This window comes from Lichenostomus cassidix, chromosome 1Aa (assembly GCF_008360975.1).
Source record: "Lichenostomus cassidix isolate B80296 chromosome 1Aa, HeHo_3.0, whole genome shotgun sequence".
NCBI classification, from domain to species: Eukaryota; Metazoa; Chordata; class Aves; order Passeriformes; family Meliphagidae; genus Lichenostomus; species Lichenostomus cassidix.
The window spans coordinates 32,327,201-32,345,737 of record NC_139480.1 but is presented as its reverse complement, the minus strand read 5'-3'; the positions used below and the strand labels follow the sequence as shown (position 1 = coordinate 32,345,737).

At 41.3% G+C, this 18,537-nt stretch overlaps 1 protein-coding gene across 5 annotated transcripts in view; it reads right to left on the bottom strand.

Annotated features, from left to right (window-relative positions):
• Window positions 1–10,150: 10,150 nt before the first annotated feature.
• Window positions 10,151–18,537, bottom strand: part of TBC1D30 (TBC1 domain family member 30) — a 53,418-nt gene continuing 45,031 nt past the window's right edge. For 3 of the 5 annotated variants that reach the window (XM_085044299.1, XM_085044281.1, XM_085044308.1), the window contains 5 exons: window positions 16,559–16,671; window positions 16,246–16,385; window positions 14,396–14,602; window positions 14,138–14,194; window positions 10,151–12,794 (listed from right to left, as the gene is read on the bottom strand). In XM_085044299.1, the coding sequence (XP_084900425.1) occupies window positions 12,013–12,794; window positions 14,138–14,194; window positions 14,396–14,602; window positions 16,246–16,385; window positions 16,559–16,671 (1,299 nt within the window). In that variant the 3' untranslated portion in view covers window positions 10,151–12,012. The remainder of the gene's footprint in view (window positions 12,795–14,137; window positions 14,195–14,395; window positions 14,603–16,245; window positions 16,386–16,558; window positions 16,672–18,537) is intronic. The other 2 variants (XM_085044291.1, XM_085044318.1) reach the window with 1 other exon arrangement.

Sequence of the window (18,537 nt, the reverse complement as noted above, 5' to 3'; positions counted from 1 at the left end):
TTCTTTCAATAAGCCCAAGGACCTTACAAACACAAAGGGAAGATGGAGTCCCTCCTCTCTCAGCTTTAAAGGCATCTCAGCACCTAAGCTGACATCCTCCTCCCACTTAACTTCAAGCAAGAGCCCATGGTGCAAGCAAACTAAAAATCTACATCAAGGAAACTATTGCAAACTATTTCAAGAGCCAAGAGGAGAGCCTGGCAATACCTCTCAGACAACAGTTATATTATAACACTTATTCTGAGAGTAATAACTTCAGAGTTAGTGCATGTGAGGCATTCTCCACCCCAGCCCTTCTGTGCATTGGAGTGGCGAGCAAAACATCATGAAGAATACTTTTCATCTGTAATGATCTGCATAGGTGAATGGCAGAGCTTGAAAATCACGTGGGCACGTTCTGCCTGACGGAAAAGCAAGTAGGATTTATCCTCTGTTCTGGATAGAGTTTAAAAGCTGGTAAATAATCAAGATGCAACTTATCAATCCCTTTTCTAGTTAGTCAATCCATTGTGCAAGAAAAGGAGAAGATAAAACTAGGAGTTCATTTTTTTTCTACATGTATGTGATGGTTATTTTCATCATCATCAAAGAACTTTCATCAAAGCTTTCCACACTGTCCAACAGAACCTCAGAGGGGAACACACCTCTGAAAGAAAAAAGTAACTGTATTTCACTTACTCACCATCCACAGTCAGTTTTGACTGCAGCAAATTCTCACTGTTTCCATCTTCTCTGAGCAGCAGTGATATATGTGGACATTGAGAAATTTTAACCTGCAGCTAGATCTGCAGGAGTGTCAGCTGTGTAGTAATTCACTCATACGACTTGTATTTTACTGGAGCAATTCCAGCAAAGCCAGAATATAGTCTCAGATATGTACTTGGGCTGTTTTCTAAGAAAAGGAGGCAGAGCACGAGTCACTGTGCAGGAAAAGAAGGGAAAAGAAAAGCCATGCCCACCCCAATCCTCTCCAGGCTGGAGCATTGCTCTCACTTACCTTCAAGCTTCTGCAGTTTCTCATTCATCTCTTACTGTGAGAAAGGTTGCCTTCAAGAGGCAGGTCATTTATTTGTTGCTGTCAACTTGAATAACAACTACTCTCTCAATTTTGAAGGACAGCAACATTTTTTATGTCAGAGTGCTAAGAAATTACACAATACAACTCCAAAATCACCCAGAATCAAAATAGGAATAGAAGCTTGGGGGGAAATTTTTCCCTTCTGATGTTCAAACTTGTAGCAAAAACCTTCTCAAACCTAAGAGAGCTAGAAACAGTGTCCTCCTTTTCTGTTTTGGGGGGTGTTTTTGTTGGTGTAGTCTGATGTTGGCAAAAAAGAAAACCAAAAAGTTTCCAAAAAAGAAAACCAAACAGAGGAAAACCCCACAGTATTGATATCTAATGGGCAGGGCTTGTAACAGAGGGGAAAGACAAAAAAAACCAAACCAAACCAAACCAAACAACACCAACCAACCAAAAAAAACAAACAACCGCCCAAAAAGCCCAAAAAAACCCCCAACAATAAAATCCCCACAAAAAACTAACAAAAAGAAACCAACAAAACCCCCTCCAAAAACCCCAAAAAACAAAACCAAAAAAAGCCAACAAATCAAATGAAACAAACAACAAACTCCCCCCCCACCAAAAAACCACAACCCAAAACAAACAAACAAAAAGCCAAAGCAAAAAAAACCACTACCCCACAAAACCTGATGAGGAGAAATGTAGACAAGAAGAAAAAAAATGAAACTTGTGGCTAGTTCATAATAGGAGTATAGGTATTAAAAATGGGCCTGTTGGTCACCAGATAGTGCACTCAGGTCCTTGCAGTGTACTGGAACAGAGAAAAACCATTCAGTTCTTTCCACAATTTCCCCATTTCTCCTGGAAATCTAGAGACACAACACAGGGCCTGTGCAATAAGAAATAGATGTGAAATGGAAAGCCAGATAAATGAAATATTACATGTAGGTCAGGCACCACTGTGGTTTCCTTCTGTTTGGTTTTTTTTTTGGTTTTTTTTGTTTGTTTGTTTGTTTTTACCAGCTCTAGAAAATGCTTTTGATCTTTTCAGGGATGAAAGAAGGATGGAAAAAGGCAGGCAGGAAGGGAGAATGGGTGAGGAAGGAAAGGAAGAAATGATGGAAAGAAAGAGGAATAGAAATTTTTCAGTCTGCCACCACTGTCTAACAGTGGTGGCACCAACCTGTACCACAGAGACACTGCAGGAAGGCATAAGCCAAACCCAGAACATTTGTTTATGATGTAAGTCCTTTCCACGAGACCAGCCACAGCTTTGGGATCAATGGTCAGTATCAGCAGCAGTGGCACTGCAGGGTAATCTGCTGGCAGATGAACATGGTGAAAACCAATCACCTGCCTGAACGAGCTGTGTAGCTGCACCTTCATTATGGTGAGGATGCTTCCAGCTGACCCTTTCCTGATACTGAACTCCAGCAAATACAAACCTTGCACGTGTTTGTTGTGCTCTGGCCCCTCTAACATATCACTGAGGGCTGCATATGGCTTCAGAGACTAGACACCATCACCTTCTCTGCAAACTGCTGCCTGAGGTGTCATCACTTCATAACAGAGAGGGGAATGGTTAGAGAGAGACTACAGTTACTTTAAATAGTAATCAGTGCTCAGGTTGCAGACTGGCAATACCTGTAACTTAACAAATGTAACAGCTAAATGCCTGGTGCTCTGTGTGTTCTTGAAGGAAAAAGGTATACAAAAATCTTTATCTTCAAAACACAGATCCACTGCAGTTCAAAGTACCAACGGTACCTGAGCCAAAGGTGCTCAGGTCTCATTTGTGTACTCACTGGCAAAGAGAAGCACAAAAGCAAGTTGAGAATTGATACAGGAGATTTATTATGGGTTACCTTTTATATAGAATGTTTACTTAAATTACGTCATTGATATCTTTCATCCTTTTTTCATTAATCTAAAGAAATAAGCCTCAGATTGAGACAATTCCCTGCACAGGGCTCCATCCTCTTTTTACATAATTACTGTATAATGAAAACTCTAACCACACACAGGTGGAGGGGTCCAGGTCTCCCTCATTCATTTCAGTGGTCAGAACTCTAGGACAGAGCTTTTACACACTTCAAGATTTGCAGCCTTTCCAGTGGATACACAGACCCATTTACAGCTATTATTTTTTAAACAAGGTTATTGTCTGCAACTTTAGAAAGGTCAATGCCTTTCTCCCCTTTCACCCTTGTCAAGCCACAGCCCACAGGATGAAACTCATCCATCCTGTATAGATGGCACAGAACCCCTGCATCTGAAACTCAACTTTGCATCTGCAGTATTGCCACCTCAACAGGAGCCCCAGAAAATGTCCCAGTGTACCCTAAAACAGATAATTCTCAACAGTAAAGACACTTGTTCATCAGGAGGGGAACCGCTGGTTGGAACTGTTCAGGCTCAAGGATTCTGGTCATGGACATCACTGGCTGTACATGGGAGGAACAAACTCTGAGATAAAAGTAATGCCTTTCTTTGAAGTATATCTTGAAATGGAGATTGAAAGCAACCAATTGCTGAATTTCTCCAGACATTGCTGAACAAATCACACTTGGTCTGACCTAGAAATGACCACACTCTCTTTAGACACATGCTGATTTAATGCCCCAAATCAGTCTGTTTCTGGCTCTGCCCAGGCACATCAAGATTTGTCTCATGATGAATTTCATTATCAAAAGGCAAGTAGGAGCTCTAGGTGTGCCAGTCAAATCTTGGAATTAATCAGAGTCCATTTTTCAGCTTCATTTGACTATATTTTTCCTCGTGTGTGGTTTAGCCAAGGGACACACAGATGACAAAAGCAAAGGCAGAATTCTAGGTGCTCCAGGAGTGCTGAAGCTGACCAGCGACATTTTACAGAGCAGCAGAGGCCACTGTTGCTGTGTAGTAGCTAGGCAAGGGCTGTGTTTCTTTTAAGCGTCTTAATAACATCTTGGTCCTGCTTTAAGAGCCTAAGTCCTTAAATGGATATAAGATGCTTGTTTTTCAAGTGACCTGCATTCAGCTGGTGTTTTTTCCTGCCAGTAAACTGTCTGGTGCATGTTCAGTGAAGCTGTGTCAAGCCTGTGTGTTGCTGCATGTGTCTGGTCACAATAGTTCACAGAGCAAGCTGCTGAAAAATTGAACTGCAAATCGAAGGCTCATGTCATTTTGCTGGGATGCTGGCAATGACTGTGTCTGGATCATGCATGTATCTGAGAAGTCACCAAGTAATCATACAGTAGTTTGGTTTGGAATGGATTTTTAAAGCCCATCTGGCAGGGACAGCTTCAAATAGATCAGGTTGCTCAGGGTCCTGTCTAGCCTAACCTTGAATGTTTCCAGGGTTGGGCATCCACACCTCTCTGGGCAACCTGTGCCAGTGTTTTACTACCCTCTTCTAGTTTAAAAACATCCCCCTTATCCTGTCATAACAGGCTCTGCTAGATATTTTGGCCCCATTTTTCTTATAACTCTCCTTTAGGTACTAGGAGATTTCTATAGGGTCTCCCCACATCCTTCTTCAGGCTGAACAATCCCAAATCTCTCAGCCTGTCTTCATAGGACAGGTGCTCCAGCCCATCTTTGTGGCCCTGATCCAGACTTGCTCCAAGAGCTCCTCGTCTTTTCTGGGGACCCCAGAGCTGGGTGCAGCCCTGCAGGTGGGGTCTCATCAGAGCAGAGCAGAGCAGAGCAGAGGGGCAGAATCCCCTTCCTCATCCTGCTGGCCATGCTGTCTCTCATGCAGGATGTGTTTGGCTTTCTGGCTTGCAAACACACATTGCTGGGTCATGCCCAGCCTCTCCTCCACCAGCACCCCCAAGTCCTTCTCAGCAGGGCTGCTCTTGATCTGTTCATCCCCAGCTTGTGTTGATACCAGGGTTTGCCCCAGCCCAGGTGTGCAGCACCTTGCACTTGGTCTTGTTAAACCTCATAAGGTTCCCACAGGCTCACTTGGAGTCAGTACTGATTGCTGATGACTGGCATGTGGGCTTCAAATTTGAGTTCTCAGAGAAGGCAAGCTATTCTTCAAGGCACAAGATCTGCATCTGGAGACCTGAACATGGTTTTATTTCAAGCTCTGGAAGTTTAAAACACTCATGCATTGACTAGTAAGGTCTCCAGGGCAAGGCAGCAAGCTGGTAAGTATTTGAGAGGAGTTTATTAGTTTAGCTATATTTTGTTGGGGTTATTTTTTACAAACGTTTGACAATAAGGTGAGTTTTTCCTTTCAACTCAGCTCCAATATTTATGATAAAATACCTCAGCTGATTCATGACTGGCAGGGACTGGTTGTCATTGCTGGCACACTCATAAAACAAGTTTCAACAAGGCACCCAGTCAATCCAGCAAGCTTCCTTCATCTGCCTGCACCTGGAATTCTGTTTGACAGCTCATTCACCAAAGAGAAAATTTATTATACCTCTGAGAAAGAGCATTTACAGCATTTTAGAGTCCTGCTATGGGCACTGTTTCCAAAGACACACCATTAGGATGTCTCTTTGCGCTTTGGGATCACTGTGCAAGGTTAGCAAGCTTACTAAGAGGAGTCAAATAGAGCAGAGAGATTAAAATGTGAAATAAAAGGTGAACAGACTGGAAACTGCTTCACATCTGATCAGAAATGGATAAAATTGGAAACACGAAGCTATGGCTGTATTTCCTTTCACAGGAATTGCAGCTGTTACGTTTGTGTGGAGCACCAGTGGCATCTAGCGACCATACCTAGAAGATCACCTCTAATGGATATGAACACTGAAAGCCACACTGCAGACAGCCAGGGCAGACAGCCAGGGCACACATCGCTGACCTGCTGGTGGTGATGGTTGCAAACCTGGTCTAACCTCTAGCAGCAGTATTGCATCTCTGTGGCTGGATACTGTCTCACTTTTACAGAAGATGCTATCGTTTCTTGACAACTGCAACAGTGAAATCCTCCCCAACTCTGTCACACCAGTGTGGAGGCTCAGCAGCAGTGTGGCACAACTTGCCTCTCACACGATGGCAGAAGTGCCTCTTTGGCAGCAAACACTTTGTGGAACAAACACTTTGCAGTCTGGATGGAAACCAGTGACTCAGTGCTAGCTAGTGGGGATAGAGAACGTGTCCAGCAACACCAAGTCACCTGGCTCTCTGCCAAGCAGACAATAGTCCTTTTGTTGCCTCTGGAGAAAGGCCTCTTCTTCAAGAGAACTGGAGGCCAGACACTGAACAGTATTGTTGCAGCTGGGTGAAAAGTTTACTAGTGCAGGGGAAACAGTATAAAAATTATCATACACAGTAAATTGGAGTTCAAAAGGGCACTATGTATGTCTGGTGTAAGCGACTAGTAGTATGGGAACAAGCAGAAGATGATTAGGTCATTATTTTGGTGCAGATAAAACAGAGCAATAGACCTATATTAAATTTAAAAATTGGGGGGAAAAAAGAGAAAATAAAACTGAGTTTCATTAAGAGATGCCATTAGAGGAGTAAGAGAAGCTGCAATTATAAGTCACAGTTGTGAAAAAAATCATACAATTTCTGAAATTCTTTTTGGTGCCTGGAACTACAAGTTCATACCTTGTAAGGTTCCACTCAGCTCTCCTCTCCCTGAGCACCTGTGACTGGTTGCTGGTGAGCTGTAAACCTTTGACCTCTCAAAGTCTTAACACTGGACTCCTATGCCTATGCTGGGTGGTCAGTAAAGACCTTTCCTACTTTTCCTAAGAATAAAGTTACTTCTTTCTTGCCAGCCAAACACCTTCTTTCCACAACCATCCTTGTGTGTCTGCATAGACTGGCACCTGCCCTTCACTCTGGTTTTGTACCCCTGTGTCATTTAGAGAAGCCACAGGAGCTGTTAGGAAAGGAAATCAAGATGGAGGAACCATCATGGACAGTGAGCAGCAGGAGCAGAGCAACACCACTGTTTGTGCCCAAAAAGGGCTGAAAAACTGGCTGGGAACTACTGCCCATGGGTCCTTCCTCACTGTACAGGCTGTGTGATGCACTGGATCTGCATTTTCAGCCATGTCTGACACTCTGAGGGACTGTGAGCCTTTCCAGCCTCTTCTCACCTTCTGCCCCTTTGGAGAATCCCTCCAGCTGGGTTGCACGGCATCTCCCCTGCAAGGGGAGGGCAGTCAGCCTGGAAGGGAGGAATCACCAAAAGGCTGGAAGCTCAAGTGGAGCCCACAGAGGCAAGCCAGCTCCCTGCAGGAACCACCATGACAGCTGCTGCTTCAGGCTCATATTTTCTGGCGTTTATTATTCTTTTCATTCTTGGCCACATCTCCATTATTATTATTCTTTTCATGTGAAGGAGGAAATTTTGCTTATGAACCTGAGTTTGTGGTCCCTGCTATGCATGCAGCTGCCCAGCTCAGCACATCTCTGGTTTGCTGTGGATGAGCTGATAGCCCAGCTATCCATCTCACCTCTGCATGATGTGCTCAACCCAGATGAAATTGGGTGACTGCCTCAAGGGAAGGCTGTCCCTGGATGTGCTGTGTTCCTACAGGACTCCATTCTTGGCCGTTTCCAACCATTTGGTGTGAAAAACACTGGGCTAAGCCAACCAGCATGGCTATCCTTATGTTCCTGAAAATTCTCATCAAACACAGAGGCAATGAATAAAAGCAGGGGTTGGGAGTTCACAAAGGCAAAATACAAGCCAAATGGAGAGGAATAGCTGCAGAACTGTTGAGTCCTGAGATGCAGAAAGCACCTATCTTTCCTGATGCTGTATTCAAAAAAATGAGGAATGGACCAAAAAAATTTCCCAATGTCACCAACATGTATAAAATATCAGAAAACCAACAGGTGACAACAAAAAACCATACATACCCATGAGAGAAGAAGAGACCCTTTTAGATGTCTCAGAGTGAAGCGAGCCACAGGGAACCTTACCAGGGGGCTCTCCGCTGGCATCTCCCTCCTGCCAGGGCAGGAGCAGCCACTGGGCTACAGAGCGGGTGGACAATACCATCACAGGATGTGGCACTTTGCTGGCATCAGGCAAGTCCATGATCACTTTGAACACAGGAAGGATGGGCAGGAAGCAGCTTGTCATAGATTTGTTGTTTATAACTAAAAAACCTAAAAAGCTACACAGGCACTGAGGAGTTTGCTTTCCCCCAAAACTTCTTGTACCTCCTGCCTGGATGGATTGCCCCTTCCCTCCTCCTAATTTCTCCATCCATATGTATCACCTCCCTTGCCACCACCAGGCCTGCCCGCTCATTTGTGGCAAGCCAGAGTGGTTTGATAGTTTTATCAAAAAAAGACTTAGAAACATTTGTGGTTCTTTTCAAACCTGCGGTGAGCCAGTAAATGCTGTGTGCTGCTTGTAGGATGAAGCTCAGCTGAAACAGCATCCCGCAGGCTGGGGAGGCTGAGCCTGAGCATGGTCTGACTGCAAACCACTTCTATGCTGGAAATTGTGTCAATATCTTGTATCTGCCTGTCAGCTGGTGCAAGTCCTGAAGGCTCTTCAGTGGGAAAGGGTGTGCAGAAGAGACCCTTCAGATGTGCACTTCCCTGCAGTGCGCTGGATTCACCCATCCCACAAATGACCCTCTCAGAGGAGCACACCTTCCCAAAGGATGCTGTTAACACAGGTGTGCAAAGGTATCCAAGCAGCTTCTGGCTGCCTGAGAAACCAGTCACCTGGCCAGTGCCTGCTGGCTAATGGCACAGGGGCTGAGGGTGCTTGTCTGGCATGACTGCCTATCTCAAATCTCTGGCAGGGCTCTATGACAACCCCCTGCCTTGAATTAATCTTTCACAAATGAAAAGCGAGTAAAACTGGAGCAAACAAAGTGTTGACTAGGATAGGGATGCATTTGGATGAATTTTCTCTCTCTTCATACTTCAGTGGAGCTGGTGTCAGATGATGCTGGCTCCCTGCCACTCAGCCAGATGCTACTACTGCCCATGGATGGGCATGAGATAACTCCTTGCAGAGAAGGTCAAGGAAAATGACAGTACAGTGAAACCACTCACTTTATTTCTGTATGTAAAAATTCACATAGTTTAATACACATGCTGTGGAAGTTTGATACAGATTTTAAGCCTTGAATTTTGAAAATTAGCTTTTATCTGAATTGGAAATACCGGTGTAAAGGGTTTCATTTTACTTTTGTGTGAAATAATATTTTGTTGCCTTTCTAGTAACAACTTGGATTCTTTTGAATGGAGGCAGGATTTTTGTTAAGCACACAAAATTGAATTTGCACTGTACCTGCAGTTGGGGATGAAATAGTTTGCTGACAGCAATTCTGAAACACTGATCTCTACCATCTGCTATTTTTACCCCCAAAGCACAGACAATTTCAAATAATCTCTGAAGAGCTGTGGACCTGTTTCCACTTGAATAACTGTAAATGTCCACAAAATTTAATGAAATGCCTGTCCTTTGAGAGCTTTCATTTCATCACAGTGAAACACATGCTCAGAAGTAAAAGTCAACATGATCCTAATAAAATACTTTCTGAAAAAAAAAAGACTCAAGAAATTAAAAAATAAAAACCCAACAAACAGAAATATCATTTGGTGTCATGGAAGAGGGCATTAGAACAAGAAGGCTCAAGGAGAACAAAATGTTGAGGGAACAGACTTCCATCATCATACTTCCCAGCACCCTCAGTGCTGCAATGCCACTCTTCCAAGCACAACTTGCTTTATTACTAGACCTCATTTGCTGAAGGGATTCTTCAAGGTAAATATAATGGGAAACTTCTCTGGAGTTCCCTGGTTCTCTGGACCTCATCTTAATGTTCTGTCTCAGCACTAAGCAATGAAGTTGCCTTTACTGAATATTCAGCGGTACTTCAGGTAGAGAGTGAATATCCTTTGAGGTACAGAAATAGACCTTTGAGGTAGCTAACATGACATTCTGTTTTCTCATCAAGCAGTACTTAAAGAAAACTTCCTGCAGCAAGCATCATCAAATGAATGCATTGAGTAGCTGTGGTTCCTTCGCCTCAGTCCTAACAGTCCAAGACCTGAGTGCACACTTGTAAATTATTATTCATTCTGGATCACTTGAATGTGTTGTTCTTTCCCCAGACCTATATCCATGCATAATTTGCTGATTTTCCACTGCTTACTCACTTTGTAAAATGTTGAAAATTCATGCAAATACTTGGACCATTTTAGCAGGTTTTGCAGATTGACAGTCCTTTTATTTGTACTGGTTCAGCATACAGCCGCGTGATACACTGAAGCTAAGAAAAACCGGGGAAGATGATTCACAGGAAAATTTTTGAGAAGTCCATTTCTTCTAATTCAGTGCAGAAACAATTCACATACAGTCCATAATCAGTGACTAAATTCTACAATATTTTAATTTACTTAGTGCTGTAAGTAACCATTAATGACAATACTACTATAGCCTGAAAATAAGGCAGGGGCAAGATCTGATCTACATCTCTTTTATATTTATAGTGTTCATACTTGTATATTATTTTCTATGCATACCCTTATATGAAACAACAGCAAAATAAAACTGTTCCCACAACAATGAACAGGGTATATTGTACAGCTTGTAAGTTATGGTATACAGTAAAACAGATGTCACATACTATAGGTTATGGAATACATTAATAAATAGACAATTATATATTAATCCCCAAATTTAACAAAGAATTTTAAAAAGTAAGTAAGATACTACATACAATGGGGCTGATTCATTATTACTGCTTTTACTCCTGTTTAAAATATTGGCTCTTTCATGCCACAGGAAACTTGGAATCAAGGTAATAAACCATAGTCAGTACATACCATTTGACAGAGCTGCAATGATTTAAGAGCAACCTGAATTTCTTGGAGTTTGAGTACTTGATTTTGCAACCCTAAAGTTAAATGATACACGTTGAGTTTCTCTGTCTACCTCTGTTTTATATACATAAGTACTTGTCTTATGGTATTAATCAGCTTTGCTTTTTGATTTGGAAATAAATACTCAGTTTATCACTTTACCATTGTACTTTCACACCAAAAAGGAATCAAGACATGGAAGCCCAAGGGTCCATCCCACTAACATAGTGGCCGATGTGTTGGCTTTTAATGGGAAGTGGCACTCTAAGTATCTAATCACTCTATTTATAGACTTTAAACCCCTAAACTACTTTGGAACATTCATATATTTTACCTACTGCTAAGCTGGCAAATATTGTTTAACTACAAGTCTAATCTAGATAATAGCTTTTAAATCCATTGAAGCCAAGATGCGTCAGAATAATAATCATACAACTACACAAATAGTTGTACCTAATTCCTAATTTTACAGTGCTGCAACTCTCCAGCAGTAAATAACAGAAATGTATGCATGTACAAATGTAACAGAGAAGGAGCAAACCCATGTTGTGGATGGACTTATGTCTGCTGTTCTCATGCTCAATGATTAGGCTGCTGTTAAAAATAGTGTCAGCAGAGAATTGCTGTGGGAAGAGAAGCACAAAATGCTGCTCAAGAGTATCTGAAGCCAGATGTCACTAAGTGACACTTTTGATTGCTAGGGCTGCTTGTGCTTCTGCTAGTCATGGCTTCTCCAGCTGCTCCTGGAGTATGACGATGAGGTCTAACGGGGAAGCTGCTGAACAGTCATAAAAACTGTTACACCTGTCTGCTGCACTGGACAATTTGTCCTTTGAGCTCAGAAAGACAGGAGGCAGCCATGGAGGGCTTAGGGGTTAAAGGCAGCTGGTGATTTAATGTCTGAGTTAGACTTCAAGAAATAGTATGCTTCACATTGCAAATTAATGTTTATTTTACACAGGACCATCAGTATCAACAAAAGGGTGCCAGAGTGCATCTTCACTAATCTATCCCATAACAACACAGAAGTACAATTTTCAAAGACACTAATTTATATATCTGGTAACCACTTTTGTCCTCATTACTTAATTAGCAATTAGAAATGCTCTGGGACACACATACACATGCACACATTTAAAAAAAGGCAATACAAATTCTTTTGTTGCTGTCAGAAATAGTAAGTACCAGGTAGTACATCATCGTTTCCTGGTCCCACTGTTGCCACTGGCACATTTATTGAAACTCCTGCTCATTTGTGGAAAGTGTACAGTTGGTGTTCTTTCAGTGGGGCCATATAGCCCTAAATTCCTGGCTGTAGCTGACTTTCGAAGAGGCTTGACACTGGGGAAAGGATTGAAGACTTGTGGCTTTGGGTTCCCAGGCTGGGGTGATTTAGCCAGGTTTCCACTGTCTCTGGATGAAGTGGAAGACTCTGATAAACGTGTCTGGCTGGACTGAGGGGATGTTGACTCCACATCAGTTTGGGTATCTGAGGTGAGTTCCAGTGCTTCCAGTTTTAGCTGAACCACGGACATGTTTGTACTGCTGTCCATAGAGACTGGCTCAGACGACTGCTGGTCAGCTTTCCAAGTAGTCCTGTCATCCAAACCACCTCCTTCTCTTTCTCCAAAGTCAGAATGTTTGGAAGTCTCCTCCTTTGCACCAGGACTATTGGTTTTACAGCTCTCACTCTGCTCATCTATCAGTCCTATGGTATCCCCGTAGCCCAGCTGGCCTTTGGCCCTTGCAATGTTCTTCCGATGAACTCGTATGTGAGTGCGCCACGGAGAGTTCAGTTTTGCTTTAAGATCTTCTTGGGGAATGGGAGACATTTTCCCCGTAGCATGACTTGGGATGTGAATAACAGCATTTTTGAGAGACTTGTTATTAAGTTTCATCTTCTTTCCTAAAAGGAGGTGGTTTATCACTGGGGAATGGTTTACCTGAGAAGGGAGAAGGCTGGTAACTGGCCCCTTGTCTGAAAGAAAGCATTTAAAAGAAACACAGTTTTGTTAAAAAAATAAAACAAATTAATGTTCTAAGGATCCACCACCAAATTTGATACCTTTCTTGAGGTATAGCAAAAGTTTGTAGGACTGGATGTATTTAAAAAAAAAAAATCCAAACTTGAAAATCATCATTGAATTTCATTTATGTCTATGAGTCAAACACAAAGCTGTACCTTCTATATAAGGATTTTCTGTCCTCCCTCACTGCTTTGCAGTAAGTACTTATGGGTAAGTCCTGAACCAGGAATACAATGAAAATAAATAATTAAAAAGAATTGCTTCTTGATTTTTAAAATTGCAGAACTGATAGTTTCACACCAGTATTGATAGTTTAGCTGATAGTTTAACACTAATATTGGCTTCTGATCTTTCCCCTCTCCTTCATTTCTCTTCCAACAGCAAGAGGAAATTCAGTCTCCATATAAGGTCAATCACACAAGCCTCTCCATGAGACTTGTGTGACTGGAAAATGGAAAACAAACCAAAGCACTTTTAATAGATAAACTGCATCTTATTAAGCCAGAGTCAGAATTAGTGATTAGATGACAGTTTGATTAAATGATAAACCCAGCCCTGCATCATGATTAGTAAGATTAGAAAGATTCATGTTTGGAAGGTAGGGGTTGGCATCCTTAGGAATCAACACTTGACTGTTCGCACTGTTTCTGCTGGCTACAGCCTTTGTTCAAAGCAAATATTTCATTAATATTAAAAAAAATCCTTCCAAATAACGTAAATGAATAATTGCAGCTTCATGTATTCCAATGCTCCTGCTAGCACAGGTTTAGACAACCTAGAAGAGAAACAAAAATTCTCCACAGTGACCCATTTGCATGGTTCAACACTGACTTAGAAGGATGACGTCTAAGTGGGGAAGAATGAGCGCAGTGGGCTGTGTTCTGTTTGTAAACCCAGTAAAACCTTCAGCTGTGCATTTCATGCCAACCCCTGCACTGCTAAGTCTGACAATTAGGGAGGCAGACTCCATAACATGGATTGTTAAATAAGGGACTGATGTCCAGCTCAGTCCTCACAACAGTATCACTATGGCTAGGGAAACTGCCAGCCACAATGGAACATCTAAGCCAGTTCCTTCAGTTGCATAATTTGCTGTGCCCAGATGAATTCAGAGGAGTTTCGCTAACACAGACCAGCTAGGAATCTACCTGCCACATGATCTGAAACATCCTCATCTCTGCATTCACTTTTTCCAGTGCATCAGTATGTCAATTCCAAGAATGCCAAAGATTTAAAGATTTTAATCAGAGAGATCAACACAATGCACCCAGATAGCAAAGCCCCTTTTAAATACCATTGTTTAGTTGGTCCCTGGGACCTAAAAAAACCCCAGGGTCATCATCTTCAGATCCTGATAAAAGAAGAAAAAATATCACGCTCTTGTTTTCTGTCTGCATGAAATGCTACCCACTTTACTACTAATGTGGGTATTCCATCAGTCTTTCTTGTTTCATCTATTTGGTTAAATGTAAAGGAACATCATTTGCCTTGCCTCCATTGATGAAGTTAGTTTGTAATAAATCAGTAAATGAAGCATGTTTTGATATGTTACCTGCTCTGATATACACATGGTGAACCTGCTGTTGCTGCTTCTTCTTTATCCTGGAATATTGCTTTTTCAGTGCATTAATATCAGTGGTCATACGCTCCATCATCATGCTGTTAAAAGCAGTGTGATAGTCACTTCTGCAAGAGTCTATTGCTCCTGGACTTAATTCTGCAATGTTACTGGAACCAAGACTTTGTTCTTCATTCTGATCTGTAGAAGGAGGGAATAAAGTGGAGGTGAGGAGTAAATTGGCACTATAAAGAGTTCCTCAGATTATTTCCAAGGGAAGTTTGTGTCCAATTCGTATCATCTTATTCAACTGTAGTCTTTAATTAAAAAATTATTATAGTATGTATATTTAACTAGGCTGTGCTATTTACAATAGGGAGTGTTGTAAATAGCACTACTGCTTAAGAATAGAAAAGGTTTGAGGGGAGGTTAAAGAATATAGAAGTCAATTAACACGGCAATGCAAAGTTATATGCATCGTTCTCCAAATATCTAAAAGTACATCAAGCCATCACTGAAGTAATTCAATAACAGGTTATTAAAGATACTTGATTGGCACAGAGGCCAACAATGCAAATTATAAAATGCATTGCAGTCAAGCAGGCATGAGATTAAACAAGCAACCTAGTGCTACCAGCAAGAAGCATCAAGAAACAGAACACCACAGGGAGAAAGCTGCTTGTAGCAACAAAAGGGATAGGCTCAGAGCAGCGGAGGATCAGACGACTTGAGAGTGTCTCTGATCAAGAGCTGCAGAGCAACAGCAGCATGGCAATTTATTTTCACAGCTGTTTCTGATACACCACCAACCTGGCACTCCAGGGTCAGGGGGATAATTCTTTTTCATGGAATGTTTATTTGTCTTTGGTTTAGTTTGCAACAGCAGTTTGATGTCCTGACTAAGTGCTAGTTTGAAGCAGCAGGCAGAGAGTCCCTCAGGAAGGGGAAAACAAAACACAGCAGCAATCAAGAGGAAAATTGCAGCTTACAGGTCTCAGCAAAATCAAGACACAAGAATGATGAAGCACAAGTGGCAACTGCTACAACAGTCTGGGGATTTTTGAGGGTAAGGTGGAGGTGAGTTGGAGATAAATAAAAATGGCCTCTCCTAAGATATTGTGAAATCACTGTTGATCTAGTACCATTTCATAAAGGCTGCTGCAAGTTAACAAATGTTCTTGGCTTTTCTTATATGGATCAGCATTTTTATACTGCTTGCAGAGCTTGCACAGGTGTATGTACAATTCTGTCAAGAAATTTTATTTCAGTGTGGAAGGACTTGAAAAATAGTGACATTTTGTCAGAACACCCTAAACCACACCAATTTTTTTTTTTAATGTGAACATATCCAAAACAGAAAACAATGTGAAGGTTTGGCCAAAAGGACAGTGAAACCATCTGCAGAATTCACTCACTGCTGATAGGTTCCAGTATTAAACATACATATGCAAATAAAAATCAAGATCATTTATTACAGGTACACCCTTCAGAAAATGCTGACTACCTAACAGCTGTCTCAGAAAGACGTGGATTTAGGGTGGACTTTTTTTATATATGTTTCTTTCTTCATGTGTGGGCAACACAATGGGGTTGTTCCATAAAGCAGTACTGTAGCCAAGTCCTTAACTCACAAATCCTTAACATCATTCACTGTACACCTGCAGCCTTCCAACCTGGCCTTGAAGACACCTTCATGGAGTGCAGAACAAGTCATTTGGTACCTGGTGTAACCTCTATGTACATAGAAAATGCATTTTCCATAGCAGCTTTCACAGACAGAGCTGCAGACAATTTTGACAAGGTCATACACATTTGTTTTCCAAAATTAACAAAATCAGTTTTACCTTTCATCTGTTTTTGGTATTTTTGGAGCTCTGGTGCCAAAAACCCACTTAATGGTCCAAGACAGCCAATTGCATTAGCAATTGAGTCTTCGTCATCTAAGTCATTCTCTTCATCACTGTCTCTGGTTCTGCCTAACCTTCTGTCAAAAGAGAACGTAAGAGAAGTAAGGGAGACACATTCTTAAATGTGAACATTACCAAGCATTTTTATGTTTTTTAGAAGCATACAAGGGAGGATTCCACCTGCCTTTTCACCATCTGCACAGGGTAAACAATAATTCTATACACCATAAGCTGTGCATTTCAAACTTACCCTGAAAATGAAGTTGATTTTACTGCTGCAGGGAAAGGAGTGATATTGTATGTGTATTTCTCCCTTAATTCTGCCAGTTGTGGGAATGGAAATTGAGCCATGGTGTAAACAGTCTAGGGGGAAAAAAAAAGGCAACTTTTAAAATTTTCACTTTAACTAACAGTCTCACAGAAGATTTTTCAATGAACAGACTTTCCCAGTCTTACAGGATTAAGAGCTGCACATTCTTGCACATTCACATGCTGCAAGAAAATGGTCTAGTTTTATGATTCTGTCAGCATTTCCTGTAAGAAAAATAAAGACTAACTCACTAGAAAAAGACACAGTTCAGTTTAAAAAAAAAAAAAAAAAGAAACCGATGAGTTGTAGGATCCTTTTCAACTCCTATACTCATTTAATAATTATTGTCAACCTGCCTTGCCAGTACACTGGAAATCCTCCTTCATTTATGATTTCACTTACATGAATGCGCCATTTAGGATTTGAGAATCTTTCCAGAAGACCTATGTGTTTGCTCAAGAATTCAACTAAGTATTAGCATTAGGATAGATAGGAAGGGGCAGATCCTCACTTGATGTGGCCTGTTAGCTAATTCATTACTTTACCTGATAAGCTCAAGAGCTTTTGTGAAGGAAATCGCATCAACACAAAAATTATAGCTAAAGAAGGAGGATCCAACATTATCCAAGTTTTCCTCCCTTGCTTTCTAGTTTTGATTGCTGTTTGGTGGGTTGGTTTTAAGGGCAAAGGTGGGGTTTGGTGGGGTATAGTTGTTTTTCTAAAACAAGGTCATCAAAATGCTAATAGATTTTATTTACTTCAGTACTCAGAGTTAAAGAAGATACATAGGTGCAAATACATTTCCTTTCAGCCCTATTTTTGCTGTAAGTCACCAGCCAACCTGGCATAAAGGTACATCATATTCACTGAAATACCACTGCTGATTTGTTCCTACATACTTTAGTTGCCTTTTTCCCCTGCTCTTGTTAACTATTCAGAATTTTCAAATAACTGCCAAATAATTCATTGGGAGTCTCAATGTCAGAAGGAAAAAAAGAAAAAAAAAAATATGATTTCCCATAGTTTCTCTGAAATATTAAAGCTTTTCCACATCCTGAAAATTAAGTATCTTTTGAAAGACAGCAACATAAAATTTTCTCATTAGCTATGACAGGAAATCTTCACTTATATATTTTTTCCTGTGCTATTAAGTCAGTGACATTTTCATCTGAAGGCAAATGACCTCAATTACGATGAAAGGAAATTCTGAACAGTTTCTACATAATTCATTCTCGAACCATGCCTTGTCTATGTTAAATACACTAAGGAAAATTGCAAACATGAATTCAGTACTAGACATTTCCTGACATAAGGGGGAAAAAAGTTTCCCTAACGGCACTGATGAAAGCACTGAGGAGCAGGAAGGACACTCCTGTCTGAATCAGACACAGGGCAATAGTGCACCTCAACAGGCTTCTGTGTGAGAATGCTTTTACAGTTTGAACTGTGCACAGACTCTAAGGAAAGGAAGATGCCTTCAAAAATCCAGAGCCTGAACTGCAGTTTTGCCACTCCATTAAACTACAATGCTACTGTGAAAGAAAATGATTCTCTAGGGCCTGACCACAGAATTTCCCACCCGTCTACCAGACAAAGGAATTTTATGGTCTGGAGAAAGACCTACCTCCAGCCCAACACGTCTGCCTGCTTGTTTGATCTCCACCATACCTTCCTGTTGGGTTTTTTTTTCCCCATATGTTTCAACTCTCTCTGGCGGTTTGTCTGGAATTTATTTCTACTCTTTATGTCAACATCCTTCTCAGGTAATTTGTTCCATATGCTAGTTACCCTTTAAGTGAAACAGTCAACTCCAAGTCCTCCATTTACTCTTTGCACCGACTGTTTTGGATTACGCTTTTAGCTTTTGCCTGTCTCCAATCTGTCTCTTCCAGATCTTCTACAATTTACTTCATTTAGCG